Here is a 22,530-nt window from a genome sequence, read left to right on the forward strand (position 1 = left end):
TATCAAATAAAGATGTTTCCAGTTGGTGAAGATGAATTATTGAAGTAACCTTCAAAAGCTCCACATAGATTGTAGGAAGAAACAAAGAAGTGCAAATAGTGTGATACCGCAAAAAAGGTTTAATAACACACCGAAATTAAACTTCAAAAGTTGCACTCACAAACAAAACTTGTAAAACCAGCAATGTGTCGCATCAATTAACTCCTCCACAAGCTCAACTGGTGAGAAGCGGTCACGGCGGACCCCCGATCAGCAAGAAAAAAGATATCCTCCTAGTCACGGTGCCGTAGAAAACTGTCAGAGCCGCAAATCCAAATTTTGTTTAAACTTCGAAACACTCAGCATCCAAACATGTCACGTTCACTTGTAGAGATAGACTATGTGGCCACGCCCCGACATGTTTAGTTATTACAACTTATTCATGGAATCACATGAATAAGTTGTAATAACGAAACATGTCGGGGCGTGGCCACATAGTCTATCTCTACAAGTGAACGTGACATGTTTGGATGCTGAGTGTTTTGAAGTTTAAACAAAATTTGGATTTGCGGCTCTATCTGACAGTTTTCTACGGCACCGTGACTAGGAGGATATCTTTTTTCTTGCTGATCGGGGGTCCGCCGTGACCGCTTCTCACCAGTTGAGCTTTTGGAGGAGTTAATTGATGCGACACATTGCTGGTTTTACAAGTTTTGTTTGTGAGTGCAACTTTTGAAGTTTTATTTTGGTGTGTTGTTAAACCTTTTTTGCGGTATCACACTATTTGCACTTCTTTGTTTCTTCCTACAATCTATGTGGAGCTTTTGAAGGTTACTTCGATAATTCATCTTCACCAACTGGAAACATCTTTATTTGATAGCCTATTTGCCAAAACACGAGAGTGTGAGGCATATTGGTCTGGTGAGTGTCCATTTTGATGGGGAAGGAATCACAGATCACTGTCGGGTGTGGTGAAAGTTCTTGAAGCTTTTTGAAGATCGCAGGATCCTTAATCACATGAACTCTTTATTTTTATGACCCATTTTTGATTTTTTATAGACTTTCTTTTGCACTTTCAGTGTTCCTAATTCACGTTTCTTTATTATCACTGGTGTTTTTATGAATATAGTAACAGTATAGTGATTAATTTTCACTGCATTATATATGGTTTTGACACTATTATATATGGTTTGTGACATTATTTATGTTTAGTAGAATATGCACACATATTTGGTTAGCGCTGTTTAATTTGCTGACACTCTTGAGGGAGTGTTATCATCTTATACACTTTTTCACTGATTTATTTTAAACAGCAGCTAGGTATCACCCATTTCTCCATAAGCGCAACGGTGGGCGGCTATTAGGGCGCTATCTATAGACCACCCATTTCTCCCCAAAAAAAAAAAAAGTGCATTTATTTATTTTGGCGCCTGTAAAGCATTGCACCAGTGAACAGCAGATCGCTGGTGCCATGCTGGTCTCTTGCAGCCCTGTCAGTGTATCTGTGTGTCTGTACATCCCATACAGGCAGATACACTGACGGGAAGTATCAATGAACTACCATGGTGCTTCACAGCTCATTGAGAACTACAAGCCGACAGCCGCAAAGGGTGGCGGAGCGTGTGGTTCATTCACACACAGCTGTGTGAATGAATGACACGGGCGTTTGCTGACAAATAGTGACAGCTAGTACGGGGAACTTCCCTCTGTACTGCTGTCATAGGGAGGGGGGTCGGCAGCGGCTGCAGCAGTTGGAATATGTTACATGTTCCACTTGCTTTTTAGGGTGGAAAATGTAACATGTTTCCAAAGGTGAACTTATCTTTTAATGAGCATTACTTCATCATTCATAATTTTCACGCATGTACACGAGCCCAAAGTGCTTGTGTGTTTTGAGAAATGACTTTTGAAGGGTGTTCGTCATATCAGCTGAGCTCTTCAGCACTGCACCAGAGCAAATTGCTAAGTTTAACGGCTATGTTTTGCGAGGCTTGACAGTGTTTTTCACAAGTCTCAGTTTAAATGACATGTTTGACTAAAAGACAGATGCCATTTTACATGCCACAAAAATATATTTATAAAGGAAATATAGATAGATTGAAAACGACAACTTTTTTTTTGGTGACTGGGAAAATGAAGCTATTGATCTGGTCTCAAATAAGATTCAGAAGTTTCATTATGCCATCCTCCAGAACCTAATATGAGACCTAACTTATGCATTTGTTTGTCATTGTGCTGAAAAGGACCAATTATTGTCCCAGTTTTTTTATTTGAATAAAAAAAAAATTGCGAAGTGCACATCTTCAGCCTCTAACGTCACAACTTGCCTTACCCAGAAAAAATATGCAGCCTGGTAAAATTTAGGGGAATAAGGGCCCTTTCAGACGTGCGGACCGTATGTCTGCATTTTCGTACACCCGTTGCGGATAAAAACGGGACATACATTGGTCCCTATGTGTTTGCGGGTGTCAGCGGATGACCATCCGCTGACACCCGTAATCGTCCGCCTCCGCAAAGATCCGATTTTTCGGACTGAAGAAAATCCTATTTTTCTTCCGTCTGCCGGATCGGATGAACACGGACATACGGTCCGTGTTCATCCGATCCCCCCCATAGGGAAGAGCAGAGGAAAGACAGGGCGATCTCTGCACAGTGTGCGGGGACCACCCTGTCAGCTGCCAGCTCAGCGGGGATTTTACGGAGGATCCCCGCTGAGCTTTTGCGGACACACGGAGTGGATCATTACTGATCCGCCCGTGTGAAAGGGCCCTAACAGCTTGACTGCTTTCAGCTTGTAAAGTAAAAAATTAGAAATGGCAGGTCACTTATTTCTGACGTGGTAGGTTCTCTTCAAATAAATAATTTTACAGTTGTGACTTATAGCTAACCATTCTATGTGTTCCGTGTGCAGTGATATTTTAGCTGTAATTTTACTTTTTTATTTTATTTATTTTTTTCAACTTTTTACAACTTCAAAATAGGATCTTATTTAACCACTTCAATACCGGGCCTATTCTGGCACTCCTCTCCTACATGTAAAAGTCATAATTCTTTTGATAGAAAATTATTCAGAACCCCCAAACATTATATATATTATTATATGTATTTTTTTTTTTTTTTAGAGGTTACCAGTTAAGAGTTACAGAGGAGGTCTAGTGCTAGAATTTTTGCTTGCGCTCTAACGCATGCAGCGATACCTCACATGTGTGGTTTGAACGGCGTTTACATATGTTGGCAGGACTTATGTGTGTGTGTTCGCGTTTGATCACTTTTATTCCTATTACAAGGAATGTAAACATCCCTTGTAATAGGAATCTATCGTGACAGGTCCTCTTTATGGAGAGATGTGGGGTCAATTAGACCCCACATCTTTCCTCCAGGCTGGAATGCATGAGATCGTAACAAAAAATTCACCAATCTCCTGCTGACAGCCGCGATCACGGCTTTGTTTACATCCAGGGCCCGGGCGTAACGTCATAATGTCGCGCCCGGGCCTCCGACGGTCATAGACGGAAATCTCTATGGTCGTAATCCGGCGGCGGCCGATTCTTTCTCTAGGTCCCCGATGGCACGGGAGAGCCCAGAGACGCACCGGATGGCGGGGGGAGGGGGGGACGTCCCTTCCAGTTGCCTGTAGGAGCAATCAAGCAGCGGAAGGGGTTGTAAAGGTAAAAAATACTAAATAGCTTCCTTTACCTTAGTGCAGTCCTCCACTTACCTCATCCTTCCATTTTGCTTTTAAATGTCCTTATTTCTTCTGAGAAATCCTCACTTCCTGTTCTTCTGTAACTCCACACAGTAATGCAAGGCTTTTTCCCTGGTGTGGAGTGTCGTGCCCTCCCTTGGACTACAGGAGAGCCAGGACGCTCTCTACGTTGCAAATAGAGAAAGGAGCTGTGTGTTAGTGGGCGTCCTGACTCTCCCGTAGTCCAAGGTAGGGGGTGAGCACGACACTCCACACCAGGGAGAAAGCCTTGCATTACTGTGTGGAGTTACAAACAGAAGAACAGGAAGTTTTCTGTTGGCTTTGCTTGCAGCAGCTTTGCATTGCATGCCATTGCATGCCATTTCTGAGCCTGTCGTCTACTAGGACCCCCTGTCCTTTTCAATCCTAGATTGCCCCAGAGGCTCTCCCCCTGCGTATTTTTAGCATCCAAATGCATTACTTGCCCACCCCATTTTATTTAGGTCTTGTAAGGTTTTCACATCCTGCACAGAGTTTACTGCCCTGCTTAGCTTTGTATCATCCGCAAATACTTTGAGCTGTTTATCCCATCCTCTATATAGTTTTATGAATACATTTAACAGAATTGGACCCAGGGAAGGTCCTTGGGGGACCCCACTTACCACACCGGACTGAATACTCGCTATTTTTTGCCACCCTTTGAATCCATCCCTGTAGCCAGTTTTCAATCCAGGTACTCGCCCTATGGTCCATGCCAACGGTTTGTAAAGTAAACGTTTGTGAGGCCCATATTGGATGCCTTTTCAAAATTTAGATACACCACATCCACAGGCCTTCCTTTATCTAAATGGCAGGTCACTTCTTCATAGAACGTTAACCACTTCCCGACGGCCGTACGACTATATACGGCCGCCGGGTGGCTCTACTTCTCTGGGAGGCCGTGTTTTTACGGCCGCCCCTTTTCGCGTTCCCCGCGCGCGCTCCCGAGCGCGCAGCGGGGAACTGCTGTGCTGGCCGTGTCCCTTGGACACAGCCAGTCACAGATCGCCGTGAACGGCCAATCGGAGCGGCCGTTTCCTAGGCGATCTGTGCGGCCAATGAGAGATGATCTCATATGTTTACATATGAGATCATCTCTCATTCCCGGCTCTCGCAGACAGCGGTGCTGTCAGGGGAGAGAGGAGACGGATCTGTGTCTCTTGTACATAGAGACACAGATCGGTCACCCCCCCAGTCACCCCCCCTCCCCCACAGTTAGAACACTATATAGGACACACATTTAACCCCTTCCTCACCCCCTAGTGTTAACCCCTTCCCTGCCAGTCACATTTATACAGTAATTAGTGCATATTTATAGCACTGATTGCAGTATAAATGTGAATGGCGCCAAAAATGTGTCAAAAGTGTCCGATGTGTCCGCCATAACGTCGCAGTCCCAATAAAAATCGCAGATCGCCGCCATTTCTAGTAAAAAAAATTTTTTATACAGTAATTAGTGCATATTTATAGCACTGATTGCAGTATAAATGTGAATGGCGCCAAAAATGTGTCAAAAGTGTCCGATGTGTCCGCCATAACGTTGCAGTCCCAATAAAAATCGCAGATCGCCGCCATTTCTAGTAAAAAAATTTTTTATACAATAATTAGTGCATATTTATAGCACTGATTGCAGTATAAATGTGAATGGCGCCAAAAACGTGTCAAAAGTGTCCGATGTGTCCGCCATAACGTCGCAGTCCCAATAAAAATCGCAGATCGCCGCCATTTCTAGTAAAAAAAAAAAAATAATAATAATAATTCTGTCCCTTATTTTGTAGGCGCTAAAACTTTTGCGGAAACCAGTCGCTTATTGCGATTTTTTTTTTTTTTTTTTACTAAAAATATGTAGAATACGTATCGGCCTAGACTGAGGATAAAAAAAAAAACGTAAAAAAAAAAAATTGAGCTATTTATTATAGCAACAAGTAAAAATATTTTTTTTTTTTCAAAATTGTCGCTCTATTTTTGTTTATAGCGCAAAAAATAAAAACCGCAGAGGTGATCAAATACCACCAAAAGAAAGCTCTATTTGTGGGGAAAAAAGGACGTTAATTTTGTTTTCGAGCCACGTCGCACGACCGCGCAATTGTCAGTTAAAGCGACGCAGTGCCGAATCGCAAAAAGTCCTCTGGTCAGGAAGGGGTTTAAGTGCCCAGTAAGGAAGTGGTTAATAGATTGGTCTGGCAAGAACGATTCTTCATGAATTTGTGCCGATTATCACTAATGATAGAGTTTTTCTATTACTAAAATCTTAGTAATAGTCCCTTAGCGTCACCTCCATTACCTTACATACTATCAATGTTAGGCTGACTGATCTGTAGTTTCCAGGGATATATCTTGGCCCTTTTTTAAATATTGGTACCACATTGGCTTTTCTCCAATCAGCTGGTACAATTCCAATTTAGTAAACTATCCATAAAAATTAGGAAAAATGGTCTATCGCCAAGCCAAGTTCCTTAAGGACCCTCAAGTGTAAGCCATCTGGTCCTGGTGACTTATTTGTGTTAAGTTTTTCAAGTCTATTTTTGATACTGTCTTCTGCTAGCCATGAGGGGGCATTATGTGACCTTTTTATTAACATTAGTCTTGGTTACTATATTCCCCTTGTTTCCTTTGCCTTCTCTTTGTCTTTTGTAACCATATTCCCTTCATCATCCTTAATGGGGCCAATGTGTTCTGGCCTCACTTTCCTACTGTTTATATATGTCATGAATCTGCAGTAATGGTTTATGCCCTGACTATCTACTTACCTTTCAGGTCTGTGTCTCAGCCTTAGGAGACTGTGCCCCCACACCGGGGCGTTTTTAAGTATGAGCTCTCAGCATGGCTCCACCCCCATCCTCTCAACAGGAAACACTATTTACAAGCCAGCTTTGACCGAGCTTCAGTTGTGTCTAGGCTTCTGTGTAGTGTCCTGCTGTATGTTTATCTCTGACTTCTGTGTACCGACCTTCCCTGTCTGCTAGTAACCTTGATCTTTGCATACTTTCCTGACGATCCCTACCTGCTAGTTGCCCCGACCTTGGCTTGTTCTCCTGACTATCCTGTGCTTGACCCTGAGCATTCAATCCAGTTCTCCAGGAACCCGCACCCCTCCTTTCTACACCAGCTCCTCAGCCACTTGTTAATTTCTGTAATTTTCCGTTGCCTCTCTGGTGTGGCTTGAGGTACCAGTATACTACCTTGGAGGTCCTACTCTTTAATTTAGATCCTAAGTCCCTGAAATAGTTAAGGACTCTCCATCTTTCTCTAAGTTTGTAATTGGTACCATGACAGCTGGGTCGTCCCCAGCCCCACCCAATTATCTGTCTACCGATCCACAATGTGGCGAACCAGAGCGCCCGGTAAACAACGTATCGTTTTGTCGCTTACGTTTTTCTTGTGTCAGATTTCCCTCTCTGTCTTTCTAATAATTGAATTCCCTACCACCAGGATCTGTCTTTTCTTACCCTTAGCCTTGCCCGTGCCCTCACGGGAAGGAGTTTTTCCCCTGGCAACTAGGGGCGTCGCTCTGCTCCAGCAAACCCTTGACTGGTTTCTCCAACATCACACAACAGGGCGTACGTATTGGGATGTTCCAGCCCAGGATCGGCTTCCTTGGCGCTTTCCCCTCTACCCTGCCTATATGTCACCCAACTACTCTGCTCTGGTGCCTGCACCCCTGTATCTCAACCCGCCTCTGTGCTTGCCCTTGCCAGTACCTGTCGGGTACCTTCCAAACTCACTTTCAGGTTGGAGAGACTTGACAGTGTTGCCAGCGGCTTGCCTAGATTCAGGACCTGGACTTCCAATGAAGCTTTGTGCTCACATTTTGTGCAGCAGTATTCGCCCTCCATCAGATGCTTGAGGAATGCATACATGTCTCAAGATGTGCACCGAGTTGCATTACTTAATAGGGATACTGCTGTTTAAACTAGCTTCCTAAAACTCTAACTTAAGCAGTACTCAGTTACTCAGCAGTAAGGTTATTCAGTTACTTACTGTAGATGGCTCCCTTTCACACAAGTCGGTTAACGCTTTTCTCTCCTCGGAATGCCAATAACCGGCTTGTGTTTACATCAGCTGTCATTAGACACAGCTGATCACATGGTTAAGGGCCGCTGTGATTGGGCCTTTACCCTCGTCTGTGATCAGCTGTGTCCTAAGGATCCATGGACGCTCTCCATGCAATGTAAGCCCGCGCTATAGCCGTCTTTTGGTTATAGCCTAAAGCCTGGGTATACACCTTGAGTTTTTTTTTAGTTCAACCAGTGGGTTGAACTAAAAAAAAACTGACATCCTCAAATTCAAGCGATGTGGATGCAGGGATCTCTCCTGCTGTGCTGCTGTATTTTGATAGTGGGGACTCCCCAACCCCACCCCCCGTCAGAATACACAGATAATTTCTATTTGTCCATGTATACCTTGCTTAAGTTTAGTAAAGGGGAAAAAAAACTGTGCTGCTGGCTCCTGCTTTAGTTGAAATCTTCCTTTGCCATTTCCCCTCCCCACCGCCATCTTAATCTTCTGGTGTACTTACAATCGATGTGTAGTGTCTCTTGTGCTGCGGGTTGTGGTTTTATTTGACATCCTCTCCCCGATTCCCCTTCTATCCCAACAGCTGTAATGTTCCAGTGCTGCAAGGGTTAAAATGGGGCAAGTGACCTATCAGATGCATTCAACAAGAGTGCCGGCTATGGCCGTCCTTTCTGCACACCACCTGCATTCATAGAAGCTTCTGTAAATAAAAAATTACCTATGAATTGAGGTCGGGCAAAGGAAAGGTCCATCTCTGCCATTCATAGATTGTTTGTTTGTTTTTCATTCATAGTACAGATCCTATAAATGTAGAAGGTGGGCGGATAAGGCATAGTCAGCACTCTTGATGCGTGCCTGTCATCAGTCCCCCTGCTCTATTAAATTGAGTGTAAAGGTTTTATTTATTTTTTTACTCTTAAATAACAAACCTGTCATACTTGCCTGTTCTGTGCAATGGTTTTTAACAGAGAAGCCCTGATCCTCCTCTTCTGGGGTCCCCCACTGGCGCTTCTGGATCCTCCTGCAATTTGAGTGTCCCCATAGCAAGCCACTTGCAATGGGGGCATTTGTGTGTTCTCGGTTCCAAGCTGTACTGTGTGCATCTATTGACTTCCCCCCACTCTCTGCTCAGAGGATTGATTGATAGCAGCAGGAATCCAATAGTTCCCTCTGCTGCCAAGCCTCCTTTAACAAGAAGGGAAAGAAGAGCAACACTGCTGCAGATGAGCGCAGCGCTGCATGGAGATCGGACCCATGTAAGTATTTAGGGGGGGGGGGGTGCTGACGTAAAGATTGTTTACCTTAAAGTGGAGTTTCCATCCCAAAAAAAATGTTTTTCATTATTGTGCTCATTAGACCAAAAAATAAATAAAAGTTTTACTCATCTGGAAATGCCTGTTGCTATGCGGTCCCACAAAATCTGCCTTTGGAATCACCTAGGATTCTGACATCTCCCTCCAATGCTCCTGGGAAATGTGTGTCATCATTTCCCAGGATGCAGTGCGCTACCCAATTATCACTCCCCATCCAAGACTTCCAGGAAGTAAGTGCTTGTAGGCTTCACAATGCCCACAAGCAAAATGACAACGGTGTGGACATAGTTTTATAAACTATCTTTTTTGAATAACTATGCGGATTGTAAAATAGTAAGTGACCGGATTTATATTATAAAAACGCAGGATGAAAGGACATACGTTTAATTGTTAATTGCTAATTGTGGTTGGAACCCCGCTTTAATGCAGGGAATGCATTACCTTTACAACCACTTTAACCCTCGCCCCATCAAAAGATTGTGGGGGTAGGAAGGGATCAGAGGAGGAATATTTCAAGTAAAGCAGGAGCCAGCAGCACAAGGGACACATCACATTAATAGTAAGTAATGTCCCTTGTACTGATTTTATAATTTTTTTTTTTAACTAATCTTAGGTTTTTAACATTCCTCTGTTTTAATTGTAACCTTCCATAATCATGTTTTCCTTTTTGTATTTGCTTTAAATCCATTTTTATAGATTTTCTTTACAATGTTAGCTGTATTTCAGCGCTGGTTATACTGCCCTATGGATTGCACAGGATATACAGCACTGAATGCTTCAAAATTCAGCATTTGACGAACAATTAGAACACTAGGGGGCACTTGGCTAACATTTGACGATGATGTGGAATAGTTGTCAAGAGAAATGAGAAATGTTTATCCCACTGTATTTATTTGTTAGTTACAGTATGAGGAGACATTGTACAATATTACGCAACCCCTGAGCCAGCATTCACACTTGCATACACCAGAGTATGTTCATGAAATGTACAAAGAACGTGTATCATGTTTGTGGTGTCATTTATTATTATTATTATTGGCACGCCAAACTTGACAAGCCAGAAAAACGCACAGCACAATGTTGGAAGTTCAAAACGGTGGATGCACTTTTTTGCTTTGTTTGTTGCATGCAGGGCAGCCCATTGTAGGGCGCACATGCTCGGCATTTGATGTTATGCTACATATTGTGAATGGGACCGACAGTGGAGCATACCATAGTTCTACATAATACGTATACAGTAAAACCTTGGATTGCAAGGATAATTTGTTTCAGAAACATGCTTGTAATCCAAAGCACTTGTATATCAAAGTGAATTTCCCCAAGAGAAATAATGGAAACTCAGATGGTTCTTTCCACAAACATTTATTCATAGGTCCTTCAGTTTATAGTCCATATAAGAATATTATAGCAATGTGATAGGTTGTGTAACCATAAAATGTCCATCCACAAGGGGATTAGAAGCAAAATCAAGCCGGAGCCACAGCGTATAAAAGAGAAGAGAGGCGACTCTAATGCCACGTACGCACGATCGGAAATTCCGACAAGAAAACCGTGGATTTTTTTTTTTCAACTGAATTTTGACTCAAACTTGTCTTGCATACACAGGGTCACACCAAATTCCGACCGTCAACAATGCAGTGACGTACAACACTACGACGAGCCAAGAAAAATGAAGTTCAATGATTCAGGGCTCGACAAATCCCGGTCGCCAGGTCGCCATGGCGAATAGAAATGGCATCCTTGCGACTTGGCTTGGAAGGTGGGCAAAAAAAAAATTTTGTTCCATAGGACCGGCACTCCGCGGACTAGGCCGAAGCCGCGGCCTCGCCTAAAACATCCTGCCCGCAGCTTGCCACGATCCTGGGAAAAGGAGGCGAGCGGCATCTGCCGTTCACGGCCTTTTCCCAGGATCGCTGCGGCCAGGATGTTTTAGGTGAGGCCGCGGCTTCGGCCTAGTCCGCGGACCGCCTTTTCCCCAGGATCGCGGCCCCCACCTCCCCCGCTGCTCGATCACGGGGGGCCTGTGATGTCCGGTAATTGAGGCCGCGGCTTTGCGGCCTTGTGAAGTCCCCAACTCTTCCTTGTGTGGGCTGGCACCATCTGGGCGTGGCCGTTGGTATCAATTCTAATGTCATTTTTCTCTATTTTCACTGCCATCTTCTTCCCTCTAATTAGAACCCCCAAACATATATATTTTTTATCCTAACACCCTAGAGAATAAAAGGGTGATTGTTGCAATACTTTTTGTCACGCCGTATTTGCACAGCGGTCTTACAAGCGCACTTTTTTGGGAAAAAAATACACTTTTTTTAATTAAAAAATAAGACAACAGTAAAGTTATCCCCATTTTTTTAAATACTATGAAAGATAATGTTACGCCGAGTAAATTGATACCCAACATGTCATGCTTCAAAATTGCGTCCGCTCGTGGAATGACGACAAACTTTTACCCTTTAAAATCTTCATAGGCGACGTTTAAAAAAATCTACAGGTTGCATGTTTTGAGTTACAGAAAAGGTCTAGGGCTAGAATCATTTCTCTCGCTCTACCAATCGCGGCGATACCTCACATGTGTGATTTGAACACCGTTTACATATGCGGGCACTGCTCGCGTATGTGTTCGCTTCTGCGCGCAAGCTTGTCGGGACGGGGTGCATTTTTCTGGCTCCTAACTTTTTTAGCTGGCTCCTAGATTACAAGCAAATTTTTCAAACCCTGGACTTGATTCCGAGCATGCGTAGGATTTTTCTCCGTCGGAATTGCATACAGACGATCAGAATTTCCGACAAGAACTTTTCCCGTTGGAAAATTTGTGAACCAGCGCTCAAATTTTTCTTGGTGGAAAATCCAACAGAAAAATTCAGTTGGAGTCTACACACGATCGGAAAGGACGACGTTGATAGCGGTGTGGAGGATGGTCTATGTCAGGGGTCTCCAAATTGCGACCCGAGGGCCCTTTGCTAGCCTTCATCCTGCCCTTGGGATACTATTCCTCCAATGATATGAGGCACTATTCCTACTATTATCACCAACATTGGGGCACCATTTCTCCCACGAATACCAATGATGAGGCACTACTCCTCCTACTGACCACCAACACTGAGGCCATGTTTCTCTCACTGATACTGGGCTCGGGACATTTTCTACCCCCCCCCCCCCCCCCAACATAGGTGGAGCCATGGATCCACGCGTGGAAGTGTGAAGCTTCCTATCTTCGCCATCATGAGAGGTCCGCCCCTACCCGGAAGAGAACTGGCGCATGCGTCAAAGGCCTTCATCCGTCCCTTGGGACACTTATCCTCCAATGATATGAGCCACTATTCCTACCACTATCACCAACAACGGGGCACCATTTCTCCCACTAATACCAATGATTGGGCACTACTCCTCCTACTGACCACCAACACTGAGGCCATGTTTACTCTCGCTGATACTGGGCTCAGGACATTTTCATCCCCTCCACTGATATTATTCCGGCTCCACTAAAGTCTGAAGGACAGGAAACATGCCCTTTGTTTGGAAAGTTTGGAGACCCCTGGTCTATGTGGACCGCTTTACCCGGATGCCTACATACTTAGATGTGCCAGTTTTAATCATCCACAATGTGAGTTGCTAAATGTTGTACCTTCATTAAATGTAACCATATTGCTACACTTAGAGGCGCCTCTCTTCTCTTTTATACTCTGTTGTGACCTGACACTACTTGTATATCATTAGCTAGATTCACAGAGAGTTACGACGTATCAGTAGATACGCCGTTGTAACTCTGAATCTACGCCGTCGTAAATTTGGAAACCAGATACGCTTAAATTAGGCTAAGATACGAGCGGCGGAAGTCTCCTACGCCGTCGTATCTTAGGGTGTATATTTACACTGGCCGCTAGGTGGCGCTTCCGTTGTTTGCAGCGTTGAATATGCAAATATGCAAGATACGCCGATTCACGAACGTACGTGCACCCGTCGCAATTAGTTACGCCGTTTACGTTAGAGAAACGCCGGCGTAAAGATAAAGCTGCTCCCTAGGTGGCGCAGCCCATGCAAGGTATGGACGTCGGAACAGGCCTATCTTTTTACGTCGTTTGCGTAAGTCATACGCGAATAGGGCTGTGCGTAAGTTACGTCACGTCGTAGGCAGTGTTCGACGTATCTTAGGCATTCTATCCGACGCATGCGCGCTGGGATTCTTTCACGAACGGCGCATGCGCCGTTCGTAAAAAACTTCAAATACGTGGGGTCACACTAAATTTGAATAAAACATGCCCACATCATCCACATTTGAATTAGGCGGGCTTACGCCGGACCACATACGCTACGCCGCCGTAACTTGGGGCGCAAGTTCTTTCTGAATATGGAACTTGCGCCCTAATTTACACGACAGATACACTCTTGTATCTGAATCTGGCTACAAGACATCAAGTCAAAATTTAGGGAAAAAATGTTGCTTGTCTTGTAGGGGTGCAACGGATCAAAAAACTCACGGTTCGGATCGTTTCTCGGATCAGAGTCACGGATCGGATCATTTTTCGGATCAGCAAAAAAAAAATGTCATAACGTGGCTCAAGCACTTTCAGCATGTGTTTAAAGCCCTCGTTTTGCACAACTGAATATGGCCTCATGTCTGCACCTATACACACCGATAGCGTTTGTGATGACTTTAGGGGCTGCTTAAAGCGGTTGTTGAGCAGCTTTTGTTTTCGTTTTCACTCCTGTCAGTGAAACACCGGGGTGATGTTGCTTCAAATGCGTGGCCGTGCTTGATGCGTTTCCACGGTCATATGGCTTTCTTGTGCCACAGTGCCTACACACCGTCACGGTTTTATCCACTAACCTCTTTCCTTCATCATTATATTTGACAGGGAAGCCAAACTACTCCCATACAGGGGATTTAAATGACGCGGGGCGTTTAAACTCCTCTGTTCCTCCGCTTGCCATGACCACGCTGTGTGTGGACTGAGCATGCGCACAACTTTTTTATTTTTTTTCAGAAATCAATCCTCGGATCACGTGTGCGCGTTTCGGATCAATATCTTCGGTTCGGATCACGGATCAATGACGATCCGTTGCACGACTATTGTCTTGCAAAACACTCTCAAACCAAGGTTTTACTGTACTAGTCCCTACTCCGACCTGAAGGCAGATGATCTACCGGTAGAGGAAATATACACGTTCAGTCATAACAGCCAAGATCTAATAAACCCTGGAAGGAACTCCTCTATTGCCTGTCTTGCTTGTATGCTGATTATAGGCACTCCATTCTAGATCTGGCCGCTATTAGAGAGGATGACTGGCAGCGACAACTGCAGGAGTCAGGCTACGTATGTTCCTAGAGAACGCAGTTCCTGTCTGCACTGGAGAAATGGGTGATGTGTTTAATAGACAAGTCATCGTCTAGGATAGTATGAATACACCTGGAGGGGAATGATATGCTGCTTTTTCTGCATTTAAATGCCGCCGTGCCTGGCACTTTATGGCTGGGGCTCAGATCCGGTATCGTACACAATGGCTTCTCTGAGTGTTGGGAACTGTCTGGATTTTTAAAGATGCCCTCCCCCTCCTCCTCCTCCCCTTTCTAAATCAGAAATGCATATACACAATTCACATGTTGGGAAACCTCATAGGATTTGTCTAAACTTGTCCAGTATGCCAGTGTCAGACAATACAGTCAATCGGGATGGACCCTTTTGTCTGACACTGGCATACTGGGCTTGTGTGCTTGCAGCGTTTCCCCACACATGTCAGATTGTAGAACAGTTGCTTTGAAGTTATTAGTATGTTGTACGGGTAAGTTAATTTTTAAACCTTGACTATAGTGACCGTAAGAGAAGAGTAGCATTGTTTTAGCTATAAATGTACATGTTTTGAGCAAACTTTTAAAACCAGTATTTTTTTTTCTATTTGATCTTCAGGGCCTCATTCACACGCGGGTGCTGAGACCCGTAAGGGCATGAATAGGCCGGGTGTGCAAGCAGCTGAAGCCACAGGTGCTGCATGCAGGGATTCCATTCAAAATCTATGGGGGCGCAGCAGCTGGATAGACCCTGCCACTTGCTCTAGCCCTGTGGGTAGGGTTGCCACTATTTCTTCAAGCCAAAATTGAAAATCTTGACCGCTGTCACACTGAGCTGCCCATAGCGTCAGCGGTAAAACTCCGCTATTTTTACAGACGACGATATGAGCGGATTTGCGGCGCATTTTGGTCGTTAGCGGGGCGCTTTTAACCCCCGCTATCGGCCGAGAAAGGGTCAAAACCGCCCGCAATGCCCTGCTGCAGCAGCGCATTGCCAGCGATATAGCCGCGGTGTCCCGTTAATTTCAATGGGCAGGAGCGGTAATTACACCGCTCCTTCACCGCTCCAAAGATGCGGCTAGCAAGACTTTTTTTACTGTCCAGCTAGTGCAACGCTCCAGTGTGAAAGCCCTCGCAGCTGTTTGAGGGCAGATTGCAGGCGTTATTTTTTTTATTGCTATAGCGCCTGCAAAATGCTCTCGGTGTGAAAGGGGTCTTTAGCGGCGCACAGTAATTTTTTTTGTTTTAGTATACACTATAGGATTGTAACAGACCTGGGACACCATTTGTGTACTTCAAAGAGAATAGTAATGCGGCGCACATAGTGCCCCCTTTCCCTCCTGTCAAACCCTGTTCCAAGCCAAATTTCCTGTCTGAACAATGTGTCCGGGTTTCAGGTGGACTGAAACCTGGACACATGTTTTAAAACCCGGACTGTTCGGGTAAATCCTGGACAGGGGGCAATTCTACCCGTGGCCGTGGGTGAGAAGCCCAAATGCAGACAGTGTGCGTTTGGTGTGCGCATCTGCATGACTGTCAAACTGAGAGGAGCGACTGTGTGCGGAGTAACATTCTGCCTCTTCTCGTTTTTTACGTTTTATTACATTTACACATTTTTGCAATATATATTTTTTTTGTCTTCTGCTGTGACAATCCATCCAGATCTTGTTTCTCAAAGAGGCGTTTATTTCCATTACTGTTTTCATTTTGTTAAAGTGAAGTAAGTTTTTTTACCAACAACAGAAACGTTTTTTTTTTCTTGTAAAGAAAGGGAAGTGTAGAGATTTCTATTGCTACCTGTGTTCTCTTACATTTTTTTTTTCTGATGATAATGTTGTCATTGGAACAGGATGTTAAAGTGGAGTTCCACCCTAAAAATTTACTTTCTATTAACAGCTTGCCTTTAATGAAAAAAAACCTATTTTTTTTACTCACTTCTATCTGGCTGTTACTAGGCACATTTCGTAATCTGCCTAGTTCCTGGTCCTAGGTGGTTCAACTTCCTGTCTTAAGACCCATTTGCCTCCTGGGAAATGATGACACTCATTTCCCAGGAGTCTCTGGGCATTACAGTGCCTAAAAATTGCCCAGCATGCACCTCTCCCTGAAAACCAGGAACCCCGATTTAAGGAAATTCTTCTCTAACAAGGCCCTAAACAATCCCCACTTGGCTCCTAAAGTGATGTAAACTCATTTTTTTTCTTTATACTTGCCTCCTCTTTTTCTCGGATTACCCCCCTCCTCTTTTTCTCGGAGGGTGTCACTATTGGAAGCCGCTCCCTATTGTGACACACCTGTAGGTCTTAAAGGAACACTAAAGGTTCGTTTTTTATTAGATCAATTGATTGCTGTAAGCTAGAGCATTTAAATATCACTTACCTCGTTTTTCCTTTTGACCTCCAAAATGCAGTAATCCAGGTTTGAAAATGCCATTTCCTGTCTCTCCTCTTCTTGCTTTCCACCAGCATCTGAGCCGTTTTGCATGGTGGAAAGCAGAATGTGCTCACCCCCTCCCTATGACTACAGCCCTGTGTGAAGATGCTCTCTTATCCCTCACAGGCATGGAGGCTAAGCCTAATGGGAACTGTAGTTCCCATTAGGCCGTGATGTAGCAAGAATGAATGCGCACCGCAAACCAGGAAGTGAGTGAGAATAATAATTCAGGAGTAACGGAGGTGAATTAAACACCTCGATTTCAACAGGTATCAAACTAGTTATAATGCAAAACATTACTTTTTACTTCATCAGCACCTGTCAGACTTTAATTGAAGAGGAAAATATTTTTGTCTTTACAACCCCTTTAAAGTGAAATCTCTCTTTTTTTTTTTTTTTTTTTTTTTTTATACTTGCCTGTAATGGAATTGCACAGAGCAACCCCTATGCTCTTTTTCTCGCGTACCCCCCCCCCCCCCCCAACAGGCGCTTCTCCTCTTCTCGGTTTTTGGTGTGTCACTATTGGAAGCCGCTTCCTATTGTTATAGTTAGTCAGGTTGCAAAAAGACACAAGTCCATCTAGTTCAACCAATAAAAAATATCATACAATCCCATATACCCAATTCTATACCCACAGTTGGTACAGAGGAAGGCAAAAAACCCCATCAGAGCATGATCTGTGACACACCTGTAGGTCTGATCCCAAAATTGCCCTAATGCATACCTTGCATTAAAGTAAGAAAAAAAAAAAATGGGCAAAAGTATCGCCCCTCGCCCCTCATCTCCCCAAAACTTAACCAAGTCCTCACTCGATCCAGCGCTGTCGACTGCAGCGGGAGCCATTTGTCTTCTGTCAGTCAAATTGATTGACAAGGGAGCTGGGCTGAGCCCCGATGTCTGTGTCAAGGGGGGGGGGGGGGGAACATCGGGGCTCAGCCCAGCTCCCTTATCACTCAATTTGACTGACAGAAGACAAATGGCTCCCGCTACTTCAGCAAAGCCTGTGAGACCAAGAAGTGAGAGGAGAGCAGTCGGCACAGCGCTGGATCGAGTGAGGACTCGGATAAGTGTTGTGGAGATGAGAGGCGATATTTTTGCCCAATTTTTTTTTTTTTTTTTTTTTTTTTACCTTAATGCAAGGTATGCATTGGGGCAATTTATTTTTTTAGACTTTAGCGCCACTTTAATGCAAGGTACTTAAAGCGGTAGTTCACCCTCCTTTCCATCATTAGACCATTACATTCGGCATCGTAGCGCGAGCTACGGTATGCCGGTCTTAAATTTTTAATCCCCGTACTCACTGTGCTATCGATGATTGAAGAATCCGACTCCCGCAGGGAATGGGCGTGCCTATGGAGAGGGAGGATGATTGACGGCCGGCTCTGGCACGTCACGCTCCCCGAAGACAGCCGGAGTAGGTCTCGGCTAGGGGTGTAACGGATCGTCACCGATCCGTGATCCGAACGGGCCACCCCGTTCGGATCGGCACACTCCGCGATCCGCGGAGCGCTCCGGAGCCTAGGCCTAGGAAAGTCCCCGGCTTCGGCCTAGCTCCGGAGCGATCTTGCTCCACCCAGTCTGCTTGCCAGAGCCCAGCGTGACACGCCTCCCCGGGGAGGCGTGTCACGCTGTGCACTGGGCTCTGGCAAGCCGACATGGAGAGGGAATAGTAGCAGAGAAGCACAAGTGTGAGAGGAGGAGGGGGGGGGGGAGAGCACATTTCACGGGTGGATTAAAGAGGAAGCAGGTGAGGCTGTTTGGGACTTGTTAAAAGTACAATCTTAATGTTTTTACAGCTTATATATATATATATATATATATATATATATATATATATATATATATATATATATATATATATAAGCTGTAAAAACATCAAGATTGTACTTTTAACAAGTCCCAAACAGCCTCACCTGCTTCCTCTTTAATCCACCGTGAAATGTGTGTGTGTGTGTGTGTGTGTGTGTGTGTGTGTGTATATATATACACATACATACATACATACATACATACATACATACATACATACATACATACATACATACATATATGTATATATTACACACACATTTTTTTTTTTTTGCACTGATCCGAAAATGATCCGATCCGTGACTCCTGATCCGAGGATCGATCCGATCCGTGAGTTTTTTGATCCGTTACACCCCTAGTCTCGGCTATTCACGGCGCCTGCGCACAGGCTATGCGCAGGCGCCGTGAATAGCCAAGCCTATTTCGGCCATTTCCGGAGAAGCGTGACGTGCCAGGGCCGGCCGTCAATCACCTTCTCTCACCATAGGAACGCCCATTCCCCGGATTCTTCAATCAGCGATACCGCAGTGAGTACGGGCATAAAAAATGTAAGACCGGCATACCGTAGCTCGCGCTACGATGCCGAATTTAATGGTCTAATAAAAAAAACCTTTTTTTTTTTTTTTAACAGGGTGAACCCCCGCTTTAAGCTGATCTATTTGTGTGTGCATATAGAGTATGTATACTGTGTGTACACACAACACTACACTTGGTATTTTAGAAATGATGACGCCCTGTATCTTCTTATACAGATCATATTTATTAGTATTCATATAGAAATAATTTATTTACTATGCACACTTTGGTGGTGTCTATGTATGTGTACGCTTGGGTATGCAAGTACCGTATACTGTGTTTGTGTGTGTTTTGTTTATATGTACATATGTAGTTCTTTCACATACTACTGTAACACGATTATTGTTTAAACTTTATACGGTTTCTCTTTTGCGAAGGCGAATGTGAAGTCTCAAACGGAATCTAGTTCTTCTGAGGCACCCTTTACTGCTGACATGAATACACTACACGAAGACCTCAAGCGAAAGATCTTGTCTCTGCTAGAGAAGGCTCATGCTGCTGACTGCAGATCCTCTCACCTTCAAGGTATGTGACAGTTTGTTAAATTATTGTGCCTTCAAGACTACCGTGAAAATGCAGGAAAAGAGAAAAAGTTCTCATAATTTATTCAAATGGCCGAAAAAGCACTTTACAGCCAATCGTTATTCGAAAGTGCCCCAAAAACAGTTTAGCATTTAGTATTTTTTTTTCTTGTTAAATGCATGCATTCGGATCATGTGTGATTCTAATGCTGAAAGACATTTATTATAGCTCAAATGGTGCTCTTCATATTGTCTTCATCTTATTTTCTTCCTAGTAGGCTCCTTTCATCTGAGGAGGAGAGCAGACACAAACAGATGACTTCTTTGCCAAAAATGGCAACTGCACAAGTCCATTCATTACTGGCCTTTTTAAAGGTTCACAATGAGCTGGGCATTTCTAAGCATGACATAGTACAAATATTCCCGAGCACACTTATTACGTCAGCATAATAAATTTTACACTGTTTCAACAATTTACGTTAAGCCTTGTCTACACTTGCAGGCTGGACATCTGTAAAAATCAGCAGGTATCCCGACCACCCACGTTAACCCAACACAGGTCTCTGAGGAGGACATTGATTGCTTATTGCACTCACCTGGAGCGGCGGTCTTTCTTTCTCCAACCCAACACAGAGCCTGGATGGGGTGGTACACATGCTTTGTGGCCGAGGCAAAAGTGATGCCCCGTGTTGGGTTGGGCAGGAAGTACCGTCACTGATTGTGACCCATTCAATTGAATGTTTGTTAAACCTTCAGTGATCATTCCCCAATGTCAGCGGCCAGTCTCCCAGCCTATGTACAATAAATCTCAGATTCATTTTTTTATTAGTATATGCAAATTTACATTTTGGTGACCAAGCACATGCACTAACCTCTCAGTAAAAGATTTTCACCACTCCAGGTGAGCCTTGTAGATGATCAGGGACGGTCGGATTACCAAGGTGCTGGCGATGCATGTCATGGCTAAGCACTAGTTAAGTGCGAAACGCGTCGGCTGTCCTGTTTTGTGGTTGCGGTGATTGTACATGTTCCAGCTTGAAAATAAAGACAACTTTCTTTTAAAACGTTTTTCCGGAGTGCGGCTGTCCATCTCTTTCTTCTCACTGCTATCACTAACCTCTCAGTGGCTAGCTTCTAGAGCAGGGGTCAAGTCCTGGGGAAAAAGTGTGGGAACTCCCACCCAAGATCCACTCCCCCACCAAAAAAAAAACGATATGCATAATTACTAAACCGCATGTTTTTTTTTTTTTCGATCCACTGTACCTTAGAAATCCTTTATGTTACTGGCCGCTTCCTGTATATGGATTCATCAGGTGTACGGGTATTCCGTCACTTCCTCGAAGAAGAAGCAAGTTCTTTCTAAATCCCGCGATAACTTGCGGCAGACCTCCACAATGTCTCCTGGGAACAATGACAAAAGCTCCCAGGAGACATTGCGGCATCGAAAAAGTGATGGAATACCCGCACACTACCTTATTAATCCATGTACATGAAGCGGCCAGTAACATAAAGGATTACTAAGGTTCGCCTGCCCCTGACAGTGACTCGAGCTGGGCATCGGAGCTTAGTGAAGGATTGGCTCGGGAGGCTCTGCTGCTCTAGGCTGCTCTAGTTCTGCAAAGGGAACGGAGTTCCTGCTGTGAAAAAAGTGCAGGAACTCCGTTCCCACGCGTTCCCGCAGGACTTGAGCCCTGTTCCAGAGTATATATCAAACTCTTAGTGGCTGGTCTTCAGAGTTTATGCTCTAACTCAATCTCAAGGCATCCAATTCTTTTTCTTTTTTTACTTGGAAAAAAACAACTTTATTGGTGTAAAGCACAGTTTACAAGCCATTCAGTTAAATTTAGTCTCATAAGGTCTTTCATATGATTGGACAGCGAAAATACATACACAAGTATATTATATTAACAAGGTGTGCTCCAGATACATAGGAATTCTGCACCAGGCACGGAACACTTACACACGTTTCCCCATCCTCCAACCATCTGTGCCAGATCTTGGAATATTTTTGGGTAGATCCCCTGTGTGTGTAGATCAGCTTCTTGAAGGGCAAGGTGTCATTACCTGCTTTTTTCCAGTGCCGTAGTGTGGGGGGCACGTTCTGCATCCATCTCTGAGCTATCATCTTGCGTGCCAAGAATAATGTTTCAAAGATAAATATTGTGTGATATTTGTCCACTTCCACATCTGGCAGTAGCCCCAAAATACATAGCTTAGGGTCCAGCACCACAGGGGAACCCATATTGTCATGGAGGAAACGGACAACCTGCGTCCAATACATCTGGATATGGGGACAGGTCCACATCAGATGGTAGAACGAGCCAGGGTCAGCCCTGCACAAGTGACATGTCGGATTCGGCGTGTGCTGAAACTTTGCCAATTGCAAAGGCGTCGGGTAGGCTTTGTGCCTCAAGGCATCCCATTCTAAATTGTAAAAAAACTAATCGTATTACATGTGTATAATTAGATGCAATAAAACAAGTAAATCCAAAACAAATGTTGCAGTGCCAGTGAATGAATAAACAAAGTCCTCTTAATTTGAACTTCCACCAATAGAAATGTATATTCCTGTGCCTTCACACAACTGCCCAGTGCTCACAGAACTCTCACCTCTATGCAGTGAATGATCAGCCTCAAGGACACATATAGGTACTGGCGATATCCAACCTCCAGGCTCTTGAATGGATGAATGACTGACTTGTATAGCGCAACGCATGCAAACTGAATCGCCTCTGGGCGCTTTTTTCCAGCCAGTATCTGCTTGGCTGGTGCAGTCATTTTTACCCCGTAGGATCATGACACGCTAGGGACACACAGTCATACACACATATATACATATATACTGGGCCAATTTGGACGAGATCCAATTTA

At 44.3% G+C, this 22,530-nt stretch overlaps 1 protein-coding gene across 2 annotated transcripts in view; it reads left to right on the forward strand.

The window, feature by feature from the left end:
- Positions 1-22,530, forward strand: part of LOC120913185 — a 161,596-nt gene that overhangs the window by 16,719 nt on the left and 122,347 nt on the right. For both annotated transcript variants that reach the window (XM_040322956.1, XM_040322957.1), the window contains one exon: positions 19,516-19,663. In XM_040322956.1, the coding sequence (XP_040178890.1) occupies positions 19,516-19,663 (148 nt within the window). The remainder of the gene's footprint in view (positions 1-19,515; positions 19,664-22,530) is intronic.

Source organism: Rana temporaria, chromosome 9 (genome assembly GCF_905171775.1).
Source record: "Rana temporaria chromosome 9, aRanTem1.1, whole genome shotgun sequence".
In the NCBI taxonomy this organism is placed as follows: domain Eukaryota; kingdom Metazoa; phylum Chordata; class Amphibia; order Anura; family Ranidae; genus Rana; species Rana temporaria.